Raw genomic sequence first — 17,502 nt, 5'->3', positions numbered from 1 at the left:
TTCCCTGGTATTTACTAAAAACAAACTAGAAAACCAACTCTCATTGGGCAACAGATATAGCTCAGTGGCTGAGGAACTGTTTCCCATGTACAAGGTCCTGGGTTCAATCCTTGGTACCCCCTACAAAAACAAAACAAAACAAAACAAAACAAAACAAAACAAAACAAAAAAGCAACTTCATGGGGTGCCTGTTTGGGTATTCTAATATCTTGTGAACAATCCCTAATTTACTTTATCTAGACTACTTGACTTCAATCATTTTTCATATCATCTTCTTTCCAAATAAAAGAATATTGATGTTTAGGTCTATCTTAATGTTATAGTTGTCTATTGCTCTGATAATTTTCCTCCTAAACAGTTTTTGGTATAAATGCCAAAAGATTTCCAAAAATCTAAAAAAGGATGAATGTAATGGTATATTTTATACTCATATCCTTGCATATGCACTTCTTTCCCTATTTTCCCCATATAGACTCAGACAGTCTGTATTAGGAACTTTATGTCACCAACTTAGGCTGAATCAGGGACTAAGGTCAGGGACTGACCTTCACGTCCCTGTCTCGTGGGGCTACATTCATGCTTTACACTCCAGTGTCCTGGTAGTTCCAACTACATGCATTTGGATTTCTGACCTGTTCCAATTGCTTCCTGATGCTGACTCACTAGACCAATATTAACCTACTGGGAACAGGCCTGTTCTACACCTGTCCAAGCTAATAGCACAGTTCAAGGATTCTTTCTTGACCTCGATTCACAAGGTTTATTGGATTATTTGTTTTCTACCCTTCTTTTTCCTTCAAAAGGATCTTCTAGCACTGGATTTATTTTCCAAATTCAAGTCTTTACATATGAAGCATACATTTAAAACAATTCTTTAGCTAAATACTATTCTAACATACTCCCCCCTACCTATGTATCCATGCCATCCTTTGGATGTGCCATAACTCTGTATCATGGACCCTCTCCCCCTGATCAAAATTAAGCTTTGAATAATGTAATGTTAACCTTTACCCATGTACATATTTAATTCTCTTTTAAGCTTTAATGGATTGGTCAAGCATAGCTTTTCTTTTTTCCTGGAGATTATGCTTAGAAATTCGCACAGCAATTTCTTACCCTTTATTATTGACCAATGCCTCTTGAACTTTCATGCTCTTGTTAAAATGTAGATTTTGATTCAGTAAATTTGAGGTGGGGCCTAAGGCTGTATTTTTAACAATCTTCCAGGTGATTTTCTGATGTTGGTCCAGAGTATAAGGTTACAGACTTTATCATGAATAACTGAAATCTACCAGTTTTTTTAGACAGTGCTGGGGCCCAGTTAAAAATTTTCTCAAGAGATGAGTCACACTGCATCTGCAGTCTGCTGGAACAGCCAATATTTGTATTTTGGCCTGTAGTTCCCCAATTTCACCCATAGTGCCTTAAAAGGTCTTTAGTAGATCTATCACTGGGTCCAGGTTTCACCACCTCCCCTCCATAATCTGACAATTAGACCTAGTTTGTGTTTTTTGCATTGTTATACATTAGATACTTAATCCTTGATTTTCAAGAGGCATTGTGAGAACCTGACTATGACTCTCTAAAGCCCTTTCTTCATAAAACGTACATATTAAACTCTTTCTTCAGAAACTAAAATACACAGGTTGATTTTATATCTAATTAACACCTACCTCAAAATCACATCTTAAAAAAAAAAATCACATCTAAATAACTTTCTGATCGTTCACTATTAATACATTTTCTATGCTTCTTTCTTCTCTAATAATAATGATATAATCGAGATACCCAATGTTGTTTCTATTCCAGCTCCCAACATTTGAGGTTTATGGAAATGATACACTTAAAGTGACTAGATCCAAACCCACACAGATTAAGCGCAATCTTTATTACTTAAGTAGTGCCTGAGTGGGAGCCAAGGTACTTTATGGGATTTAGAGGAGGTCAGAGTAGTGTGTGGACCAGGATCAATCTTTGTACTTGGAGAATCTCAGGTCTGTAATATACAGGCTAATAAGTACTGAGGTATAGAGGAGGAGACAAGGCAACCATGTATTCATTCAGTACTCAGCAGTCTTTGAGATGCTAGGGGAGAGCCCAAAATCAGAGAATTCCTCCTTCACAGGATGTATATACTACTTGTCACCTAGAACTGTCTGTCTTCCTGGTTTTCCCTAAGTAATCTTACTACATAATGATACAGCTCAGCTTTTACAGAATTTATGATTTAGACAAGGATTCACAAATGCAAATGGCTCCAAGGATAGGCGAGTGATAAAAATGCTCAAATCAGGGTAGATTTAAGACCATAGCTTGGCACATTCTGGCCTAAAGGCAATCAAATTTGGAAAAAATAATCTCTTTTTTTTTGAGGTAGGGGGGTTGGAGATTAAACCCCAGACCTTGTACGTGGGAAGCTGGCACTCAACCACTGAGCCACATCTGCTCCCCTGAGCTGGTTTTTTCATTTGTTTGCTTGCTGGTTTTTTTTTTTGTTTTTGTTTTTTAAGAGGCATCGGGGATGGAACCCAGGACCTCCCATGTGGGAAGCAGGTGCTCAACCGCTTGAGCTATATTCACTCCTCTGAAAAAAAGAATCTTAATAAGCTTGGGATGAGGGCCTATACCTAGAGACTTTATGATCTAGATTTTCATAAATAGATGCAATTTCAGGTAATTTTTAACAAAGAAAACTATCAAATATATAATAATATAACTTCTATCTTCAAGCCTTTTCTTAAAAATAGATAAGCTTATGAATTTATCCTTCCAGTCAGTGTTCTGTTTTTGATTTGGAAAAAGAACATTACCGTACAATTTAGTGGAAAAATAATCAATAAATGTATATAAGACCTGGGTTCTAGTCCCCTTTCCCTAACTTTATATATGATCTGGGACAATCTTCCTGACCCTTCTCAGTCATTTTGACTTTCAAGGAGATTTACTTGTAGATGGCACATTTTGGGAAGGAGATAAAACAGCCATCAGCAACTTAGCAAGTAAGCAATGGAATGCAGAAATTCACAAACAACTCAGAGGACAGAAGGTAAAGATGGTGTGAACATGATACAGCGGCAAAACTGTGATGACTCAGCATCTCTGATAGCAGAGCATACCTAGCTTCCCCAAGGAGTAGAGAGGAAGGCAGGAGAGAAGAAATTAAAGATTCTTTGAGTTAGTGTAGAATACAAAAGGACTTAGAGCCGGATGAACTTTAGATTTGTTAAACCCTTGAAATTATATGGATATTCTGCCTACATTTTTCTGGGAAGAGGGTTTAGAGCTTTTAATAAAATTTACAATGTGAGCTTATGAGGAACTAATGTATTATTAACATTGCCAAGAGATTAGGTGGGATGTTATATATATACTTGCTATTAGTTCAAGAGGCTTAAATGAAAAAAGAATCCAGAAGCACTTTGACAAGTTTTATATCTAGGTTACAGTGTTAAGTGCATTTACATTCTTTTCAAGTTGCTTTCTTTCTGGACCACAAGTATTATCTGTCACACAGTAAATACCTCAAAGACTTAGACTAATACTATTACTCCTCATACTGTACTTCTAGCCCCTCTAAAAGGAATTTTTAGGTACACCTACTCATTTATATTCCTAATGCTCCCTAGCAAAGTCAGGAAGACATCAAAGGCATTTAACCCTCTATGGTCAAAATTTTGGTTTCTTAATAAACATGAAAGATGCTTGTTGTTTTTTGTGTTATGTTTTTCTTTTTTAGTACCACGGCCAGGGATTGAACCTAGGACCTTGTATGTGGTAGGTCGGTGCCCAACCACTTGAGCTACACTGGCTCCGTAAAGGTGCTTTTATATTGAATGTATTCACTAACAGTAAGCCTTTAAACTGGAAAGTAAGCAAAAATGTCTTACAGAGAAGATACACGTCCTAACGGAAAGAACTAGAGAGGCATACACCATACCAATTCTGTATAAATAATGTTCATTAACGTTTCCAACCTGAAACTCTGAGTAGAATTCACTAGAAACAAAAACTGAAGCATTCCACTCTGACGTCCTGACACCTACGTAAGTGCCAATTACTTGATACTGAATTTTTAAAAATTATCAATTTTCTGTAATGATGAAAATAAACTTGTAAAGAGTTTTACTTAACGGACTCCCCTTTAAACTAGGCAGAACTCTGAAAATCACTAAAGGCCACTACACTTCGGTGTGTTCTTTTTGTAAATTACTGTTGTAAAAAATTAAAATTTTAAAACCCAGAATTTTAAGAGCTCAAGGCGAGGTAGGAATTACAGAAGAGAGGGGAAAAAGTTAAAAAAAAAAAAAAAAAAGAAAAAATCTCTATTGCAACAATTAAATTAAATGCAGTCCTTGAACCGCTAAACATGGCCATTTATAATTTTTTCCACTCGGGGTAAGAAAGGCCAAACAGTGAAACTCTGAGGTCAATAAAAAATACCCGAAACAGTGAAAACTGTAGAGAAGCACCAAAGGAAACGTAATGTGCGGGGCTCCGCAGATATCTTTCTTGGGAGTAGGTACTTCGTGGGACTTGAAGAGAAGGGAATGGGGTAGGGGTTAGGAAGGATGGGGGAAAGAGGAGACAGGAAGGAAAAAGGGAGCAATGAGGAGAGGAGGGCGATGAAAAAATCAGAGCTGGCAGTGTTCGCGGGGGCAGAGGGGAAGCAGGGCGGAGGCGGCGAGGCCGGCAGGTCAGGAGAGGGAGGGTGGGAGCCCCGCCCCGCCCCGGGGAGGCCCAAGCGCCGCCCGGCCCACTTACCAGTGGTAGCAGGAAGCCCCAGAGCAGGGCGGCCACGGCCGAGGGTAGCCGCCACCTCGGCCCCATGTAACTTGTGGGCTCCCGGCGGCTCGGCTCGGGGGGTGGGGGGAGTAGGCTCACGATCCCGCCGCTGCGCAGCCTCCAGGACGCGGCCAGATAGCACCCAGCTGCTGTGCTTGGCAAGGACGGCCGGTACTACTGGGGCCACCACGGCACTGCCGACTTCCTCTTCCGGCCCCGCCCGGAAGACGCCGAAAGCCCCGCGCCGGGACGGGGAGTCCCGGGTCCGCCCGCCTGTTGGGTCACCGCGCTTCGTCGTGGCTTTGGCGCTGGGAGGCAGCCGGCTGTGGGTCTGGGCGTGTCTCTTTCCAGCTGCCTGACCTCAGCTGTCTCCGGAGTCTCGGGAGGCGAAGGGACTTTTCCTTGCCCTAGGAGTAGGTGAGCACCTGCTCGCTTCCCCGGTACCTACCCAGGTCCTCGAGCCAAAAACTTACGGGTCATCCTTAATGCATCTGCTTATCAACGGGTCGTGTCCACTCTGACGTATATATTCCAAATCCACACACTTTCCCCAAAATTGCTGCCATCACCCTGTCTAGGCCAATCACCGTTTCTCTCCCCCAAACTTGTCTCTGTTTCTGCTCCTTGAAGTCCATTATCTACAGAGCAGTCCTATGGTGATTTTTTAAAAATATAAATGAGCTCATGTTCCACCCCATCACACCTAAGAACAAAAGCAGAACTCGCCTCTGGTTTGCAAAACTTACATAATCTGACCTTCCTCTATGACTCGTTTTCCCTACTTTCTGATGCTTTAAATCACACATGGGCCTTTGTACTGGTAGCCCTTTTGCTAGTGCTCTTCTCTCCGAAATTTGGAATGCCTGGCTCATTGACATCATTTATCAGCTTAAATGTCACTTCCTCAGAGGACACTTTCTGACATACCTAATATCTAAAGTAGCTGTCCAGTCACTTTCATATCACATGATTTATTTTAATTCTCTGGGTAGCACCTTTCAGTATCTTACATTCTCTTACTTCTTTATCTTTTATTTATTATGCCTCCACCCCCCACTTGACAGCAAGGAGTATCTTTGCTTTGTTCACTGCTATATTCCTTACCTCTAGAACAATATTTAACCTGTCATAGATCCTTAAATATTTGTTGAGTGAATGAATTTTTAATATTAGACATTGAATAAAATGCTATTGCTGCCCTCCAGCAGCTCACAGCTTAGTGAGGGACCCAGATGTGTACAAACACACTGTTCAGGGTGACTAGTGACTCTTTTGTTTATACAAGGTGCTATGGGATTGTTAAAGGAAAGTATAAAAGGGGTGCCGGAAAAAAATTTCAGTCTGGGCTGAGTCTAGAAGGTGGGTTAATACATTAGCCAGGCAAATGTCAGGGAAAGGGAGACTTCCAGGGAGAGTGAATCATTGGTGTCAAAGCCAAAAGTGACATTGGAGGAACTGCAAACTTGGTCATGGCTGAAGGTGTGAGTGGTGAAAAATGAAGTGAGAGAAGTGGGCAGAGGCCAATCACAAAAAGATTAGAATGTTTGGCTTGGAATTTTAGGCTTCACCTTGTCAGTGGTGGAGAACAAATGAATAATTAGAGTAGTGACATACAATTTTTGTTTTAGAAAACTCTGTGGTGACTGCTATATTGACAGATGGAAAGGCAGGAATAGAGGTCTGGAGACCTACTGCAGTAACCCAACCCAGAAGAGAGCTAGTGAGCACCTGAACTGAGAAAGTGACAGAAGAAATGGGTAGAGGAGATGGGGCTGAAAGATTTTTTTAGCAAAATTTGGTAACTTAGAGGACATGGGAGTTGAAGGAGAGGGATGGTTCTCAGGATCCTGCCCTGGCCATTTGTAGAGAAGGACACCATAGGAGAGGTTGATAGGGGAGGGGTGATATTTTTAGACCTGTGTTTGAAATGCTTATGGGACATCCAAGTGCATCTACAAGGTTACTGACTATGTGGGCTGGTCTGAAGCTTAGTAGCATAATGAGGACAGAACTGAGGTTTCCCAATTGTCAATCCTTAGCTCTTTTCACACTTTCTAGCTGCCTAGGGTAAACCTGGTTTCCTTTTGTAAAATGACTCTGATGGGCTAAATTACTTCATTTCTAAATATTACCTTCTGCTTCTTATGGCCATTTGCATAGTGGATCTCCAAGAAGGCTCCTTGGGCTGCCTCTCTGGTTTTTCTGCCTACACAAATGCCCATTTTTTCCTCCCCCAAAGTTGGAGAAAATTTTGGACTTGGTGAATTTGAATTGTGTAACCCAGTTTGGACATATTCTTGGTCTTGGACCACATTCTGGTGGGTGTGGACCCATTGTAAAAAGGATCTCTTGGAGATATTATTTTAGTTAAGGTATGGCCAACTGAATCAGGATGGGACTTAACCCTGTTTCTGGAGTCTCATAAAGAGAAAGCCATGGGGAGAGGTAGAAGCTAGAAGTCACTGGAACCCAGAAGATAAAGGAGAGGTTATTACATGTGACAGGAAAGACAAGGAACTCAAGGATTGCCCACCAATCAGAATGCTACTGATCCTAGGAGGAAGCAAGCCTAGTTTCCAAAACTGTGAGCCAATAAATTCCTGTTGCTTAAGCTAATACATTGTGGGTATTTGCCTTAGCAGCCTGGATCCTAAGACACTGTGTTATAGGCTGGTTCCTTGTGCTGCAGTCTCTCTTTGTCTACTTTTAGTTTTCTCACTTGAAAAATGTAGACAGTAATACCTGTTCTGCCTAACTCACAGGATTGTTGTAAAAATTACATGATTTGTAATGTGTAATGTACATAAAATTGCTCTGAAAATTGTAAAATGAGAAAAAGGAGGAGAAGGAAGAGGAGGGAAATAAAACAGAAGGCTGTTTTATTGCAATATTCCAAAGTATGGTCACTGTTCATCATAATTCTTCTGACAGAATGGTTTCTCTTTGGTCAAAGTCCCTGGGCAGGACAAAGTAAAGGAAAATGGAAAGTTAATGGAAGATTAAAAGATTCTTGTTTAATAACTTTACAACTAGAATGGCTGTTAAAGTTTATTTGGAATATGTCTCTGTTACACATGAATTCTCCTGCATGTATCAGGTAGCATAAATGGTGCGTGGATATTTTTTAATCAATACTTTTATTTTGTAAGTATACTTTGCATAAAAGTCCAATTCTGAAAATTAAATTTCATTAGATTAAAGGTAGTTTTAATTTACAAATACATTTAGTTAATAGAATTTCTTTTTTTCCCCCAGTGATAACAGTGATAGTGGTTTTTTTTTTTTCATTGTCAGAACCTTTTCTATATTCTAGGAAATGGATGGGAAATTTTGGCTCCATTTTACAAAAGAGGAAACCACCAGGTTGACATGGAAGAGGCAATGAAACCCAGTACTCTGTCTCTCCGTACTGGATCATTCGTATCACCTGTTGTTTGTCAGTACTGCACAGTGTTTTGTCCAGATCAAGTGTTGGTAATAGCTCCAAAGACTTTCTTGGGCATATCAGGGTAATTACTTTAGTATAGAACCATGTAGGGGAAATGCCTGGTTCTCACTACTCCCCCACTTTTCAAACAGATCCTAAATTGAATTGGTCTGGATGTGATCTATGCATCAGGATGTCTTAAATGCCCCCGGTGATTCTACATACAGCCAAGGTTGAGAAACTGATTTTGGGCTGGGGGGCTGGGGGCCGGGCCTTCGTATATGTAAAGCAGGTGCTCAGCCATTGAACTACACCTGCTCCGTGAGAAACTGATTATCAAAATGTGGTCCCTGAATCAGCAGTACCAACATCATCTGGGAACTATATAGATAGGCAAATTCTCAGGCCCTACCCTAGACCTACTGAATCAGAAACTCTGGGGTGTAGGACCCAGCAATCTGTGTTTTAACCAGAACCCAAAGTGATTCTGATACATACTAAAGTTGGAAACTACTCAGAACATTGTTCCTTAATTGTGGTTGCTGAAGAAATTTAAAAAACAAACGAAAACAAAACTGAAACAACTGTGCTACAATTCTGATAGAACAGAGAGGAGAAATAGGCAAATCTATAATTATAGTTACAGGTTCAATACCCCTTTCTCAATAATTGATAGAACAATTAGACAGAAAATCAGAAGACTTGATTAACACTATCAACCAACTTGACCTAATTTAGACATTCCACCCAACAACTGCTTAATACACTTTCTTTTTAAGTATATAGGAAACCTTTACCAAGCAAAACCATTTGACCATAAAACAAGTCTCAATAAATTTAAAAGATTTCAAGTCATACAAAGTATATATTCTGGCCACAAGAGAATTAAATTAGAAACAAGTAACAGAAAGATATCTGGAAAATCCTCAAATATTTAGAAACTAAACACCCTACTAAATAACCCATAGGTCAAAGAAGATATCACAGGGAATTAAGAAAATACTTTGAACTGAAGGAAGATGCAAATATGATGCATCAAAAATTGTGAGATGCAGCTGAATCTTTTCCAAATAAGTGTTTTAAAAAAAGAAATTTGTAGGGAAGCAGATGTGGCTCAAGTGATTGGGCTCCTGTCTACCATGTGAGAGGTCCAGAGTTTGATTCCCAGGTCTTCCTGGTGAAGGCAAACTGGCTCACGTGGCAAGCTGACCCAAGAGAAGTGCTGGCCCAAGAGAAGTGCTGGCCCACGTGGAAGTGCTGGCCTGCCCAGGAGTGCTGGCCTGCACAGCAAGCTGGCTTGAATGGAGAGCTGTCACAGCAAGATGATGCAACAAAGAGAGATACAGAGAAGAGAATTAATAGACGCAGCAGACCAGGGAGCTGAGGTGGTGCAAGAGATTGCACACCTGTCTCCCACTCCAGAAGTCCCCAGGATTGGTTCCTGATGCCACTTTAAGAGAAGACAAGCAGACACTGAAGAACACAGAGCAAATGGACACAAAAAGCAGACAACGGGGTGGCAGGGGAGGGTGTGTGTGAGAATAAATAAATCTTTAAAGAAAGAGAAATTTGTAGCATTTAATACTTAGAATTAAATCTCAAGTAAGCAGAAAAATGAAAATATTAAAGACAAGCAGAAATCAACAAAATGGAAAACAAAACAGCAGTAGGGAAAATCTGTGAAGCAAAAAGACTGTTTTTGTATGTTTGTTTTTTAAAGAGGATCAGTAGAATTGGGAAAACTGTAGCTAAACTGACCAGGGGAAAAAAGAGCGAAAATAAAAATTACCAATATCAAAATTGAGAGAGGGTATGGTGTTTGGAGTTGTCTGTACCCCAGAAAAACATGTTCTTAAACTTAACCTATTCCTGTGAGTGTGAACCCATTGTACTAATAAATAGTACATTTTATTGAGGTTGATTGCGTTAAAGAGTGTCCCACCTCAATCAGGAGGGGTCTTAATTATATTATTGGAGTCCTTTATGAGTAGAATGAAATTCAGGCAGAGAAAAAGCCACAGATTGGCAGCCAGAAGCTGAGCATAAGTGGAACCTGGAAGAGAAGGGAGAGGCCAGGAGAGGCCACCATGTGTATTGCCATGAGATAAAGGAGCCCAGGACGAAGGATCACTGGCAGCCAACCCCAGAATGCTAATCTTTGGGACTTCTCCAATCCTCAAAACCATGAGCCATTAAACTGCTATTGTTTAAGCCAACCCATTGCATGGTATTTTCTTGAGCAGCCAAGGAAACTAAAAAGAGGGGAGTGTGGTATGTGAATATGTCTCAAAAAATGCTTTAAGGGAAGCAGATATGGTTCAAGCAACTGGGCTCCCATCTACCATATGGAAGGCTCTGGGTTTGATTCCCAGGGCCTCCTGGTGAAGGCAAGCTGGCCCACACTGTGGAGAGCTGGCAGCCTGCGCCCTGGTGAGCAAGATGATGAAACAAAGGGAGATAAACAGACACAGAGTGCAGACAGTGAGCGCAAGTGACAAAGGGAGAGGGGCCTAAATAAATAAAATAAATCTTTAAAAAAAATGTATGTTTATTTATTTTAAAAAATACTTTTAATAAAAGGGGGCTATTACTAATGATCTTCAAGACATTAAAAGTTTTGGTGTGCAGACCTGTGGTTGGCGCTGGGGTTGGTGTATAGTCAGGAGACCTGAATCTCTTGACTGTCTATGTGATAGCCAGGCCCTGAGCCTCAGCAGACTTGCAACTCCTACCATCTGGTTTATTTGACTTACCCTGGCCAGCTAACAGGGAGGTGAAGAAGGTCAACCACCACACCAGGGAGCTAAGAATGCCTACAACTGCAAGCAGGAGAATTGCACCCATCATCCATGTGGAATCTAAGCCCCCTCTTGATATAGAGGGGAAGTGGACATAACCATCCCAGGATCCACACGCTGGAGGAACAGAGTATGGATTAGAGTGGGCTTACTGATATTCTACTATGGAACTATTGTGATTAATAATGGAAGAAATTAAGAATTGATGTGGAGAAAGTGGTCATGGTAGAGCTGCTGAGGGTTGGGAGAGGGAAGAAGAGATGTGATGTGGGGCCATTTTCAGGACTTGAAGTTGTCCTGGGTGGTACTGCAGGGACAGATGCTGGACTTTGTATGTCTTGCCATGGTCCACTGGGTGGACTGGGGGAGAGTGTAAACTACAATGTAAACCACTATCCATGTGGTGCAGCAGTGCCCCAAAATGTATTCACCAAATGCAGTGAATATCCCATGATGATGAAAGAGGTTGTTAATGTGGGAGGAATGGGGTGAGGGGGGTGGGAGGGCATATGGGGACCTCATATTTTTTTAATGTAACATTTAAAAAATAATAAAGAAGAAAAATAATAAAACTAAAATAATAAAGTAAATCAAAGCAAAAAAAGTTTTGGTGTGATCTCTGTATATTTAAAAAAAGATTAAAAAATTATTTAAAAAATCTTGAAAAAATTATCCTATCGTGTTCCTGAATAAAGCTTTTTTCCTCATAAAAAAAAAAAGACATTAAAAGGATAATAAGTAACTATTATGAACAAATTTTATGCTAGTACTTTTGACAACTTAAGTAAAATGAAGAAATTCCTCAAAGATACAAACTACTCAAGAAGAAATAGATATTGGGGATATTCAATTTACCTATTTAAAAATTGAATTTGTTTTTTTAAAAAAACAACAACCCCAAAAAGAAAACCCTAGAACAACATGACTTCAATGGTGAATTGTACCAAACATTTCAAGGGAGAAATAATACCAATTCTATATAAACATTCAAAAATTTGAAGAGGAAGGATACTTCTTAACTCATTTTATGAATCTAGCACTACCCTAATACCAAAAACCAGACAAAGACATTATAAGAAAACTACAGACCAACATCCCTAATGTACATTAAATGCAAAAATCCTGACCTCATTTTTAGCAAATAGAATCCAGCAAAATATAAAAATGATAATATATAAATTCTAATTGGGGCTCATCCCAGAAATGCAAGATTGTTTTAACATTTTTATTTAATCAACATAACTCATCAACAGACTACAGGAAAAAAATCATAAAATTATTTCTATAGATACAGAAAAAAACATTTGACAGTACTTACCATCCATTAATTACAAAATTGTTAGCAAACTTGGAAAGAAAGGAACTTTCTTAACCTGAGAAGGGCATCTATGAAAAACCTACAACTAACTATCTTTTCAACAAATGTTCTGAAACAACTGGATTTTCATGTACAAAAAAAATGGAACTCAAACTTTTTCTCATGCCATATTTAAAACTTAACTTGAAATAGGTCATAGACCTAAATGTAAGAGCTAAAACCCAAAATTTCTAAAATCAAGCATTTGGTAGGCAAATGTTTCTAAAATAGGATACAAAAACAGGAAGTATTAAAGAGTAAAAATCAATAAATTGAATTTCATCAGAATTGAAAAATTCTGCTCTTTGAAAGAGATAATGAAAATTTGCAAAACATATCCAGGAGGGTTGTGGGAAGATGGCAGAGTAGGAAGCTCTAGGAATCATTTCATCTACCAAAATGTGACAGTTTGAATTTAGTGAACCCCAAAAAGAGAAAGATTATGTGGGTGTGAGATCCTTTTTTTTTTTCTTTTAGATATTGGTCCTGGGGACTCAGCCCGGGACCTCATATGTGGGCAGCCAGCGCTCAACTACTGAGCCACATCCACTCTCCTGAACTGGTTTTTTCATTTGTTTGCTTGTTGTTTCCTTGTTTGTTTTTAGGAGCACCAGGATTGAACCCAGGACCTCCATGTGGGAAGCATGTCCTCAACCACTTAAGCCTCATCTGCTCCCTGAGATCCTTTTGATTGGACTATATCAGTGAGGTATGATTCATATTGAGTCTCTGCCCTCTTGCTGGGTCTGATATAAATGGAAACAGAGAGAGACAGACACAGACATAGGAAAAGGAAGCCACCATATTGATCCTGCCATGTGAAAGAAAGTTCAAGAGGCTCACAGAGCTGAGGACCAGGGAGATATAAGCCATATGCCTGATAGCTTGCAGCTGAATTCAGGAAGAAAGTGGAGTAGCTGAGACTGATATAGGAGGCCTGGAAAGAGACATGCCTGGTTGCCCTCAGCTAACTCCGGGAGACAGATTCTGAAGAGGAAGGCAGAGACCTCAGTAGAGATCAGTAGTCATCTTGCTCCACCACATGACAGCTGACTTTGGTGAGAAAGCATCTCTGCTGATGCCTTGTTTGGACATTTCACGGCCTCAGAACTGTTAAGCTTTTACCCTAAATAAATCCTCATTATAAAAGCAAACCCATTTCCAGTACTTTATATTGGTAGCCCTTTGACAAACTAAAACACAAGACAACTAGTGAACTGGCAAGGACTGTCTGAATCAACTCTTTTGAACCTCTGGAATCTGGTGAGACACTGAAACATTCAGGCAAAAACCGGAGGTAGAGGCTGCTAAATTGTGGTAAATATCAGTGAATTTCACCCTCTGTGTAATGGGTGTAATGGCTCCCATCCCCATCCCCCAACTATGTGATGGGCAGCAGTGGGGACTGTAGCCTGGACTTCTAGTGCAGCTTGCTGGTGCCAGGTGGGCTATAAGGACCTAGTCCTCCAAAATCCAGGGAAGTGTGGTCTGATCACTCACTGATCGCTGCTTTGGATTAGCTTCTTCAGATGGGTCTGGAACCAGCTCTGAGAGCAGCCATTGTTTCAACCCTTCAGGCAAAAGCAGCAGAGGCAGTATCTACGTTTTCCCTCTTTTCTTGCCCCATTTCCCAATTGGGAGCAAAAATAGTTTGGAAAAGTCACAAATTGATGGTGCCAGTCCTCAACAAAATCATTAACACCACCAAACACCTACCAATCCCAGAGGAGTAGGAGAAAGAGATTTCCAATTATAACAACACAATACTCAGAATGTCTAATTCCCAACAAAAATTTACAAAACACACAAATAAATAGGAAGATGGCACATTCCCAGGAAAAAAAAAAATTTGCCAGAAACCATCTTTGAGGAACCTCAAACATTGGAACTATTAGTCAAAAACTTTAAATCAACTGCCTTAAATATGTTTGATGAGCTAAGGGTTTCCATATACAAAGGACTAAAGGAAAACATTGTTTAACCAGAATAAAGAGATGTAAATTATAAAAAGGAATGAAACAAATTTTGGAACTAGACAATACAGTAATTAAAATGAAAAATTTGGATTCAACTGCTGATTTGAACAGGTGGAGGAAAGGATCAGTGAACTTGAAGATAAGACAATTGAAATTACCCAGTGTGAGGAGCAGAAAGAAAAAAAAATAATGAAGAAAAATTTAACAGAGCCTGAAAGACCTATGGGACATGATCAAGTATACCAACATATGCATCACTGGAGTCCTAGAAGGAAAAGGAGGGAGGACAGAAAGTGTGTTTGAAGAAATAATGGCCCCAAACATCCCAAATCTGATGAAAGACATTCAGGAAGCTCAACAAACTACAAGACTGGGCAGTGTTTAAGAGATTTACCTCAAGACACATTATTGTGAAATTGTCAAAATCCGAAGACAAAGGATTTTGAAAGCAGCAAGAGAGAAGTGGTTTGTCACATATAAGGGAACCCCAGAAGATTAGCTTTCAATTTCTCATCAGAAACCATGGAGGTCAGAAGAGAGTGGGATGACATATTTAAAGACCTTAGAGAAAAAAACTATCAACTAAGAATTCTGTATCTGGCAAAACTATCTTTCAAAAATGAAGGAAAGCTCATGCTGGAAGAGCTTGCTGACATGCAAACCCTGAGTGTGGTGCTGCCTCACACTGGGTTCTGTGTCACCAGCTGGTGCACATTCTCAGTGAACAAGGCAAAGCAGTCATTGAGGCCCTGTAGCTACTCCTTCTCTTTGGAGCAGTTGATCTTGTGCTCATTGGTGTATGCCGCCACTTGACTCAAGTACAGCCCATCACATGCCTGCAGTGGAGGTAAACCAGTCCCAGGCCAAGCGAGGAGATAGAGCAGGCAGCTGCCAAGGCTACATTGCTGCTGGACAGCAGTGTGAATGGAAGCTACCTGTGCCACCGGCTCATAAATGCATGCAAACAGGCAAGAGCTATCTGGAACACCTTGAGGTAGGAAGAGGTGGTGCGAAGGATTGCTACATCCTTGCTCAAACTTTACACCAAACCCACAACTTCCCACCTGCTTCCCTATTTTCTGAAATTGGCACAAGCCTAAGAAATAAAAATCAACCAGTAAATGGAAAAAATGACAACAAATCTGGAGGACACTGAAAGCTTCTCCATGGCCAACTCCAGGTGGCCACCTTCTGAAGACATTGTGGACTGCCAACTTCTACTAGTTTTTGAGTACCTGCTATGTGCATACCCCCATTAATTATGCAAAAGTACAAAGCAATCACAAGGCCTGGCCAATGGCAGGAACTGCCTAAATGTTAGCTGATTAGAGTTGAAAGTGCTGTGAGAATATAAACACTAACAAGAAAGAAGAGGTGCAGATTCTTTTTCTTATTTTCCCCTTGCCTTTTAATGGTAACAACTTCACTGATCTTCCAGTTCTTCATCTGTCAAAATGAGGATGATAATAGCTGTCTATTCCACAGGGCTGTCAAATAACCAAATGACATATCATGAATGAAAATGTTTTGGGAGAGTACAAAGCACAGTTTGAACATATAACATGAATGATAATGACAATTTAGAATATTCTACACTTATATGTCATTGTGTCAACCAGAAATCACTAGCTACAAATCAGAAAATTTTTAGGGTCTGTCATTTCTTGCTTGATCACAGATGAATTTCAATTCATTCTCTTAACACATTTGCAGTTGCAGAGCTCACAAACTTTTAAAATAATAAAAAGGGAATATCACATCTACTCTTCTTCATAGAAGATCTGAGGTTTTCTGGCCTGATTTACATATGGGCTTAAAATTACAATATCAAAGCTAAGACAGGTGTCTAAACATTTTATTTTATCTAGTTAAATAATATGTCATTAATATTCAGTTTTTTTCTTTTTGATTAATAATAAACATGATCCAGGAGTTAGTAAACTCTGTACAAATCACTTAGAAAGGCAGATCTTAAATATTTTAGATAAATGGTAAATAAACATTAAAAATGAGCCAGTAATAGTTTACATAGGTAAAAGCAAGTTGTATGTGGGTCACATGGTCTGATAATTTCTTTCAAAATATATGACAATCAAAACCTGAACCATCTTTTTCCTCTATTTTATGCTAGCAGATATAGGACTATTTATAAGGTTTGTAAATATGCATCAAAGGCTATGAATACAGAATATGTTTCATTATGACATTAAGAAAGACACTGTATTAGATTAATAACATTTATTTAACTGTAAGTATATATAACTAAAAGTGAAAAGATGTTGATTATAAGAAAGAACTTAAAAGTGACCCACATGGGAGTGGAAGTGACTCAAGCAGTTGAACACCTGCCTCCCACACAGGAGGTCCAGGTTCGGTTTCTGGTGCCTCCTGAAAAGAAAAGAAAAACAAACAAAAACCAACTCAGGGAAGCCAGTGTGGCTCAGTGGTTGAGCGCTGGCTTCCCACATATGAGATCCCAGGTTCAATCCCCAGCCCCTGGTACCTAAAAAAAAAAAAGTGATCCACATACTTTGTAACAATTGTAATAAATAATACAAGGACAACTGGGGGAAAAATGAAGTAGAAATTAAGACATTTACAGATAAACAAAAGTTGAAAGAGTTCATTACCAAAGTAGCTGCCCTACAAGAAATGCCAGAGGAAGTCCTTCAGTATCTCAAAGCCATAAGAAGAAATAAAGCACATTGGTTAAGGTAACTACATGGATAAATATGAAATCCTGCATTATTTTAGTCTGTATGTGCTTCCCCTCTCCCCCATATGACATAACAGGCAAATGTGTAAAATAACATTTTAAATCTATGTTAATGGGCATATGATGTATAAAAATGTAATCTGCGATAATAACAATATAAAGGGAGAGGAATGGAGATGTATAGAAGTGGAGAGTTTGTATACTACCGAAACTAGGTTGGTACTAGTCAAACTAGGTTAGTATTAGTTTAAGAGGTTCCTTGTAATTAAAAAGGTAACCACTAAGAAAGTAACTAAAAAATATAGAGAAAAGGAAAGAAGATGTGAATCAAATGGTAGACTACAAAAAAGCAACAAATAAAGGACAGTAATGGAGTTATTGCAATAGATTTTTAGATTTTACACCAAAAGCACAAGCAACAAATGGGAAAACAGAGAAAAAAGATC

General features: G+C 39.4%; 1 protein-coding gene and 1 long non-coding RNA gene across 3 annotated transcripts in view; one reads left to right on the top strand and one right to left on the bottom strand.

Annotated features, from left to right (window-relative positions):
* SPPL2A (signal peptide peptidase like 2A) overlaps positions 1–5,240 on the bottom strand; it is a 56,815-nt gene extending 51,575 nt beyond the window's left edge. Inside the window, exon 1 of one of the 2 annotated variants that reach the window (XM_004471545.5) lies at positions 4,762–5,240. In XM_004471545.5, coding sequence (XP_004471602.1) covers positions 4,762–4,827 — 66 coding nt within the window. In that variant the 5' untranslated portion in view covers positions 4,828–5,240. The remainder of the gene's footprint in view (positions 1–4,761) is intronic. The other variant, XM_004471544.5, reaches the window with a different exon arrangement.
* Positions 5,067–16,644, top strand: LOC131278007 (uncharacterized). Its single transcript, XR_009185102.2, has 2 exons — positions 5,067–5,199; positions 12,970–16,644. It is a non-coding gene; the product is annotated as an uncharacterized lncRNA (long non-coding RNA).
* Positions 16,645–17,502: the final 858 nt, after the last annotated feature.

The sequence above is a fragment of the Dasypus novemcinctus genome, chromosome 3 (assembly GCF_030445035.2).
Source record: "Dasypus novemcinctus isolate mDasNov1 chromosome 3, mDasNov1.1.hap2, whole genome shotgun sequence".
Lineage (NCBI taxonomy): Eukaryota > Metazoa > Chordata > Mammalia > Cingulata > Dasypodidae > Dasypus > Dasypus novemcinctus.
Note: the sequence above shows the minus strand (reverse complement) of the source record. Positions and strands in the feature narration are given on the sequence as shown.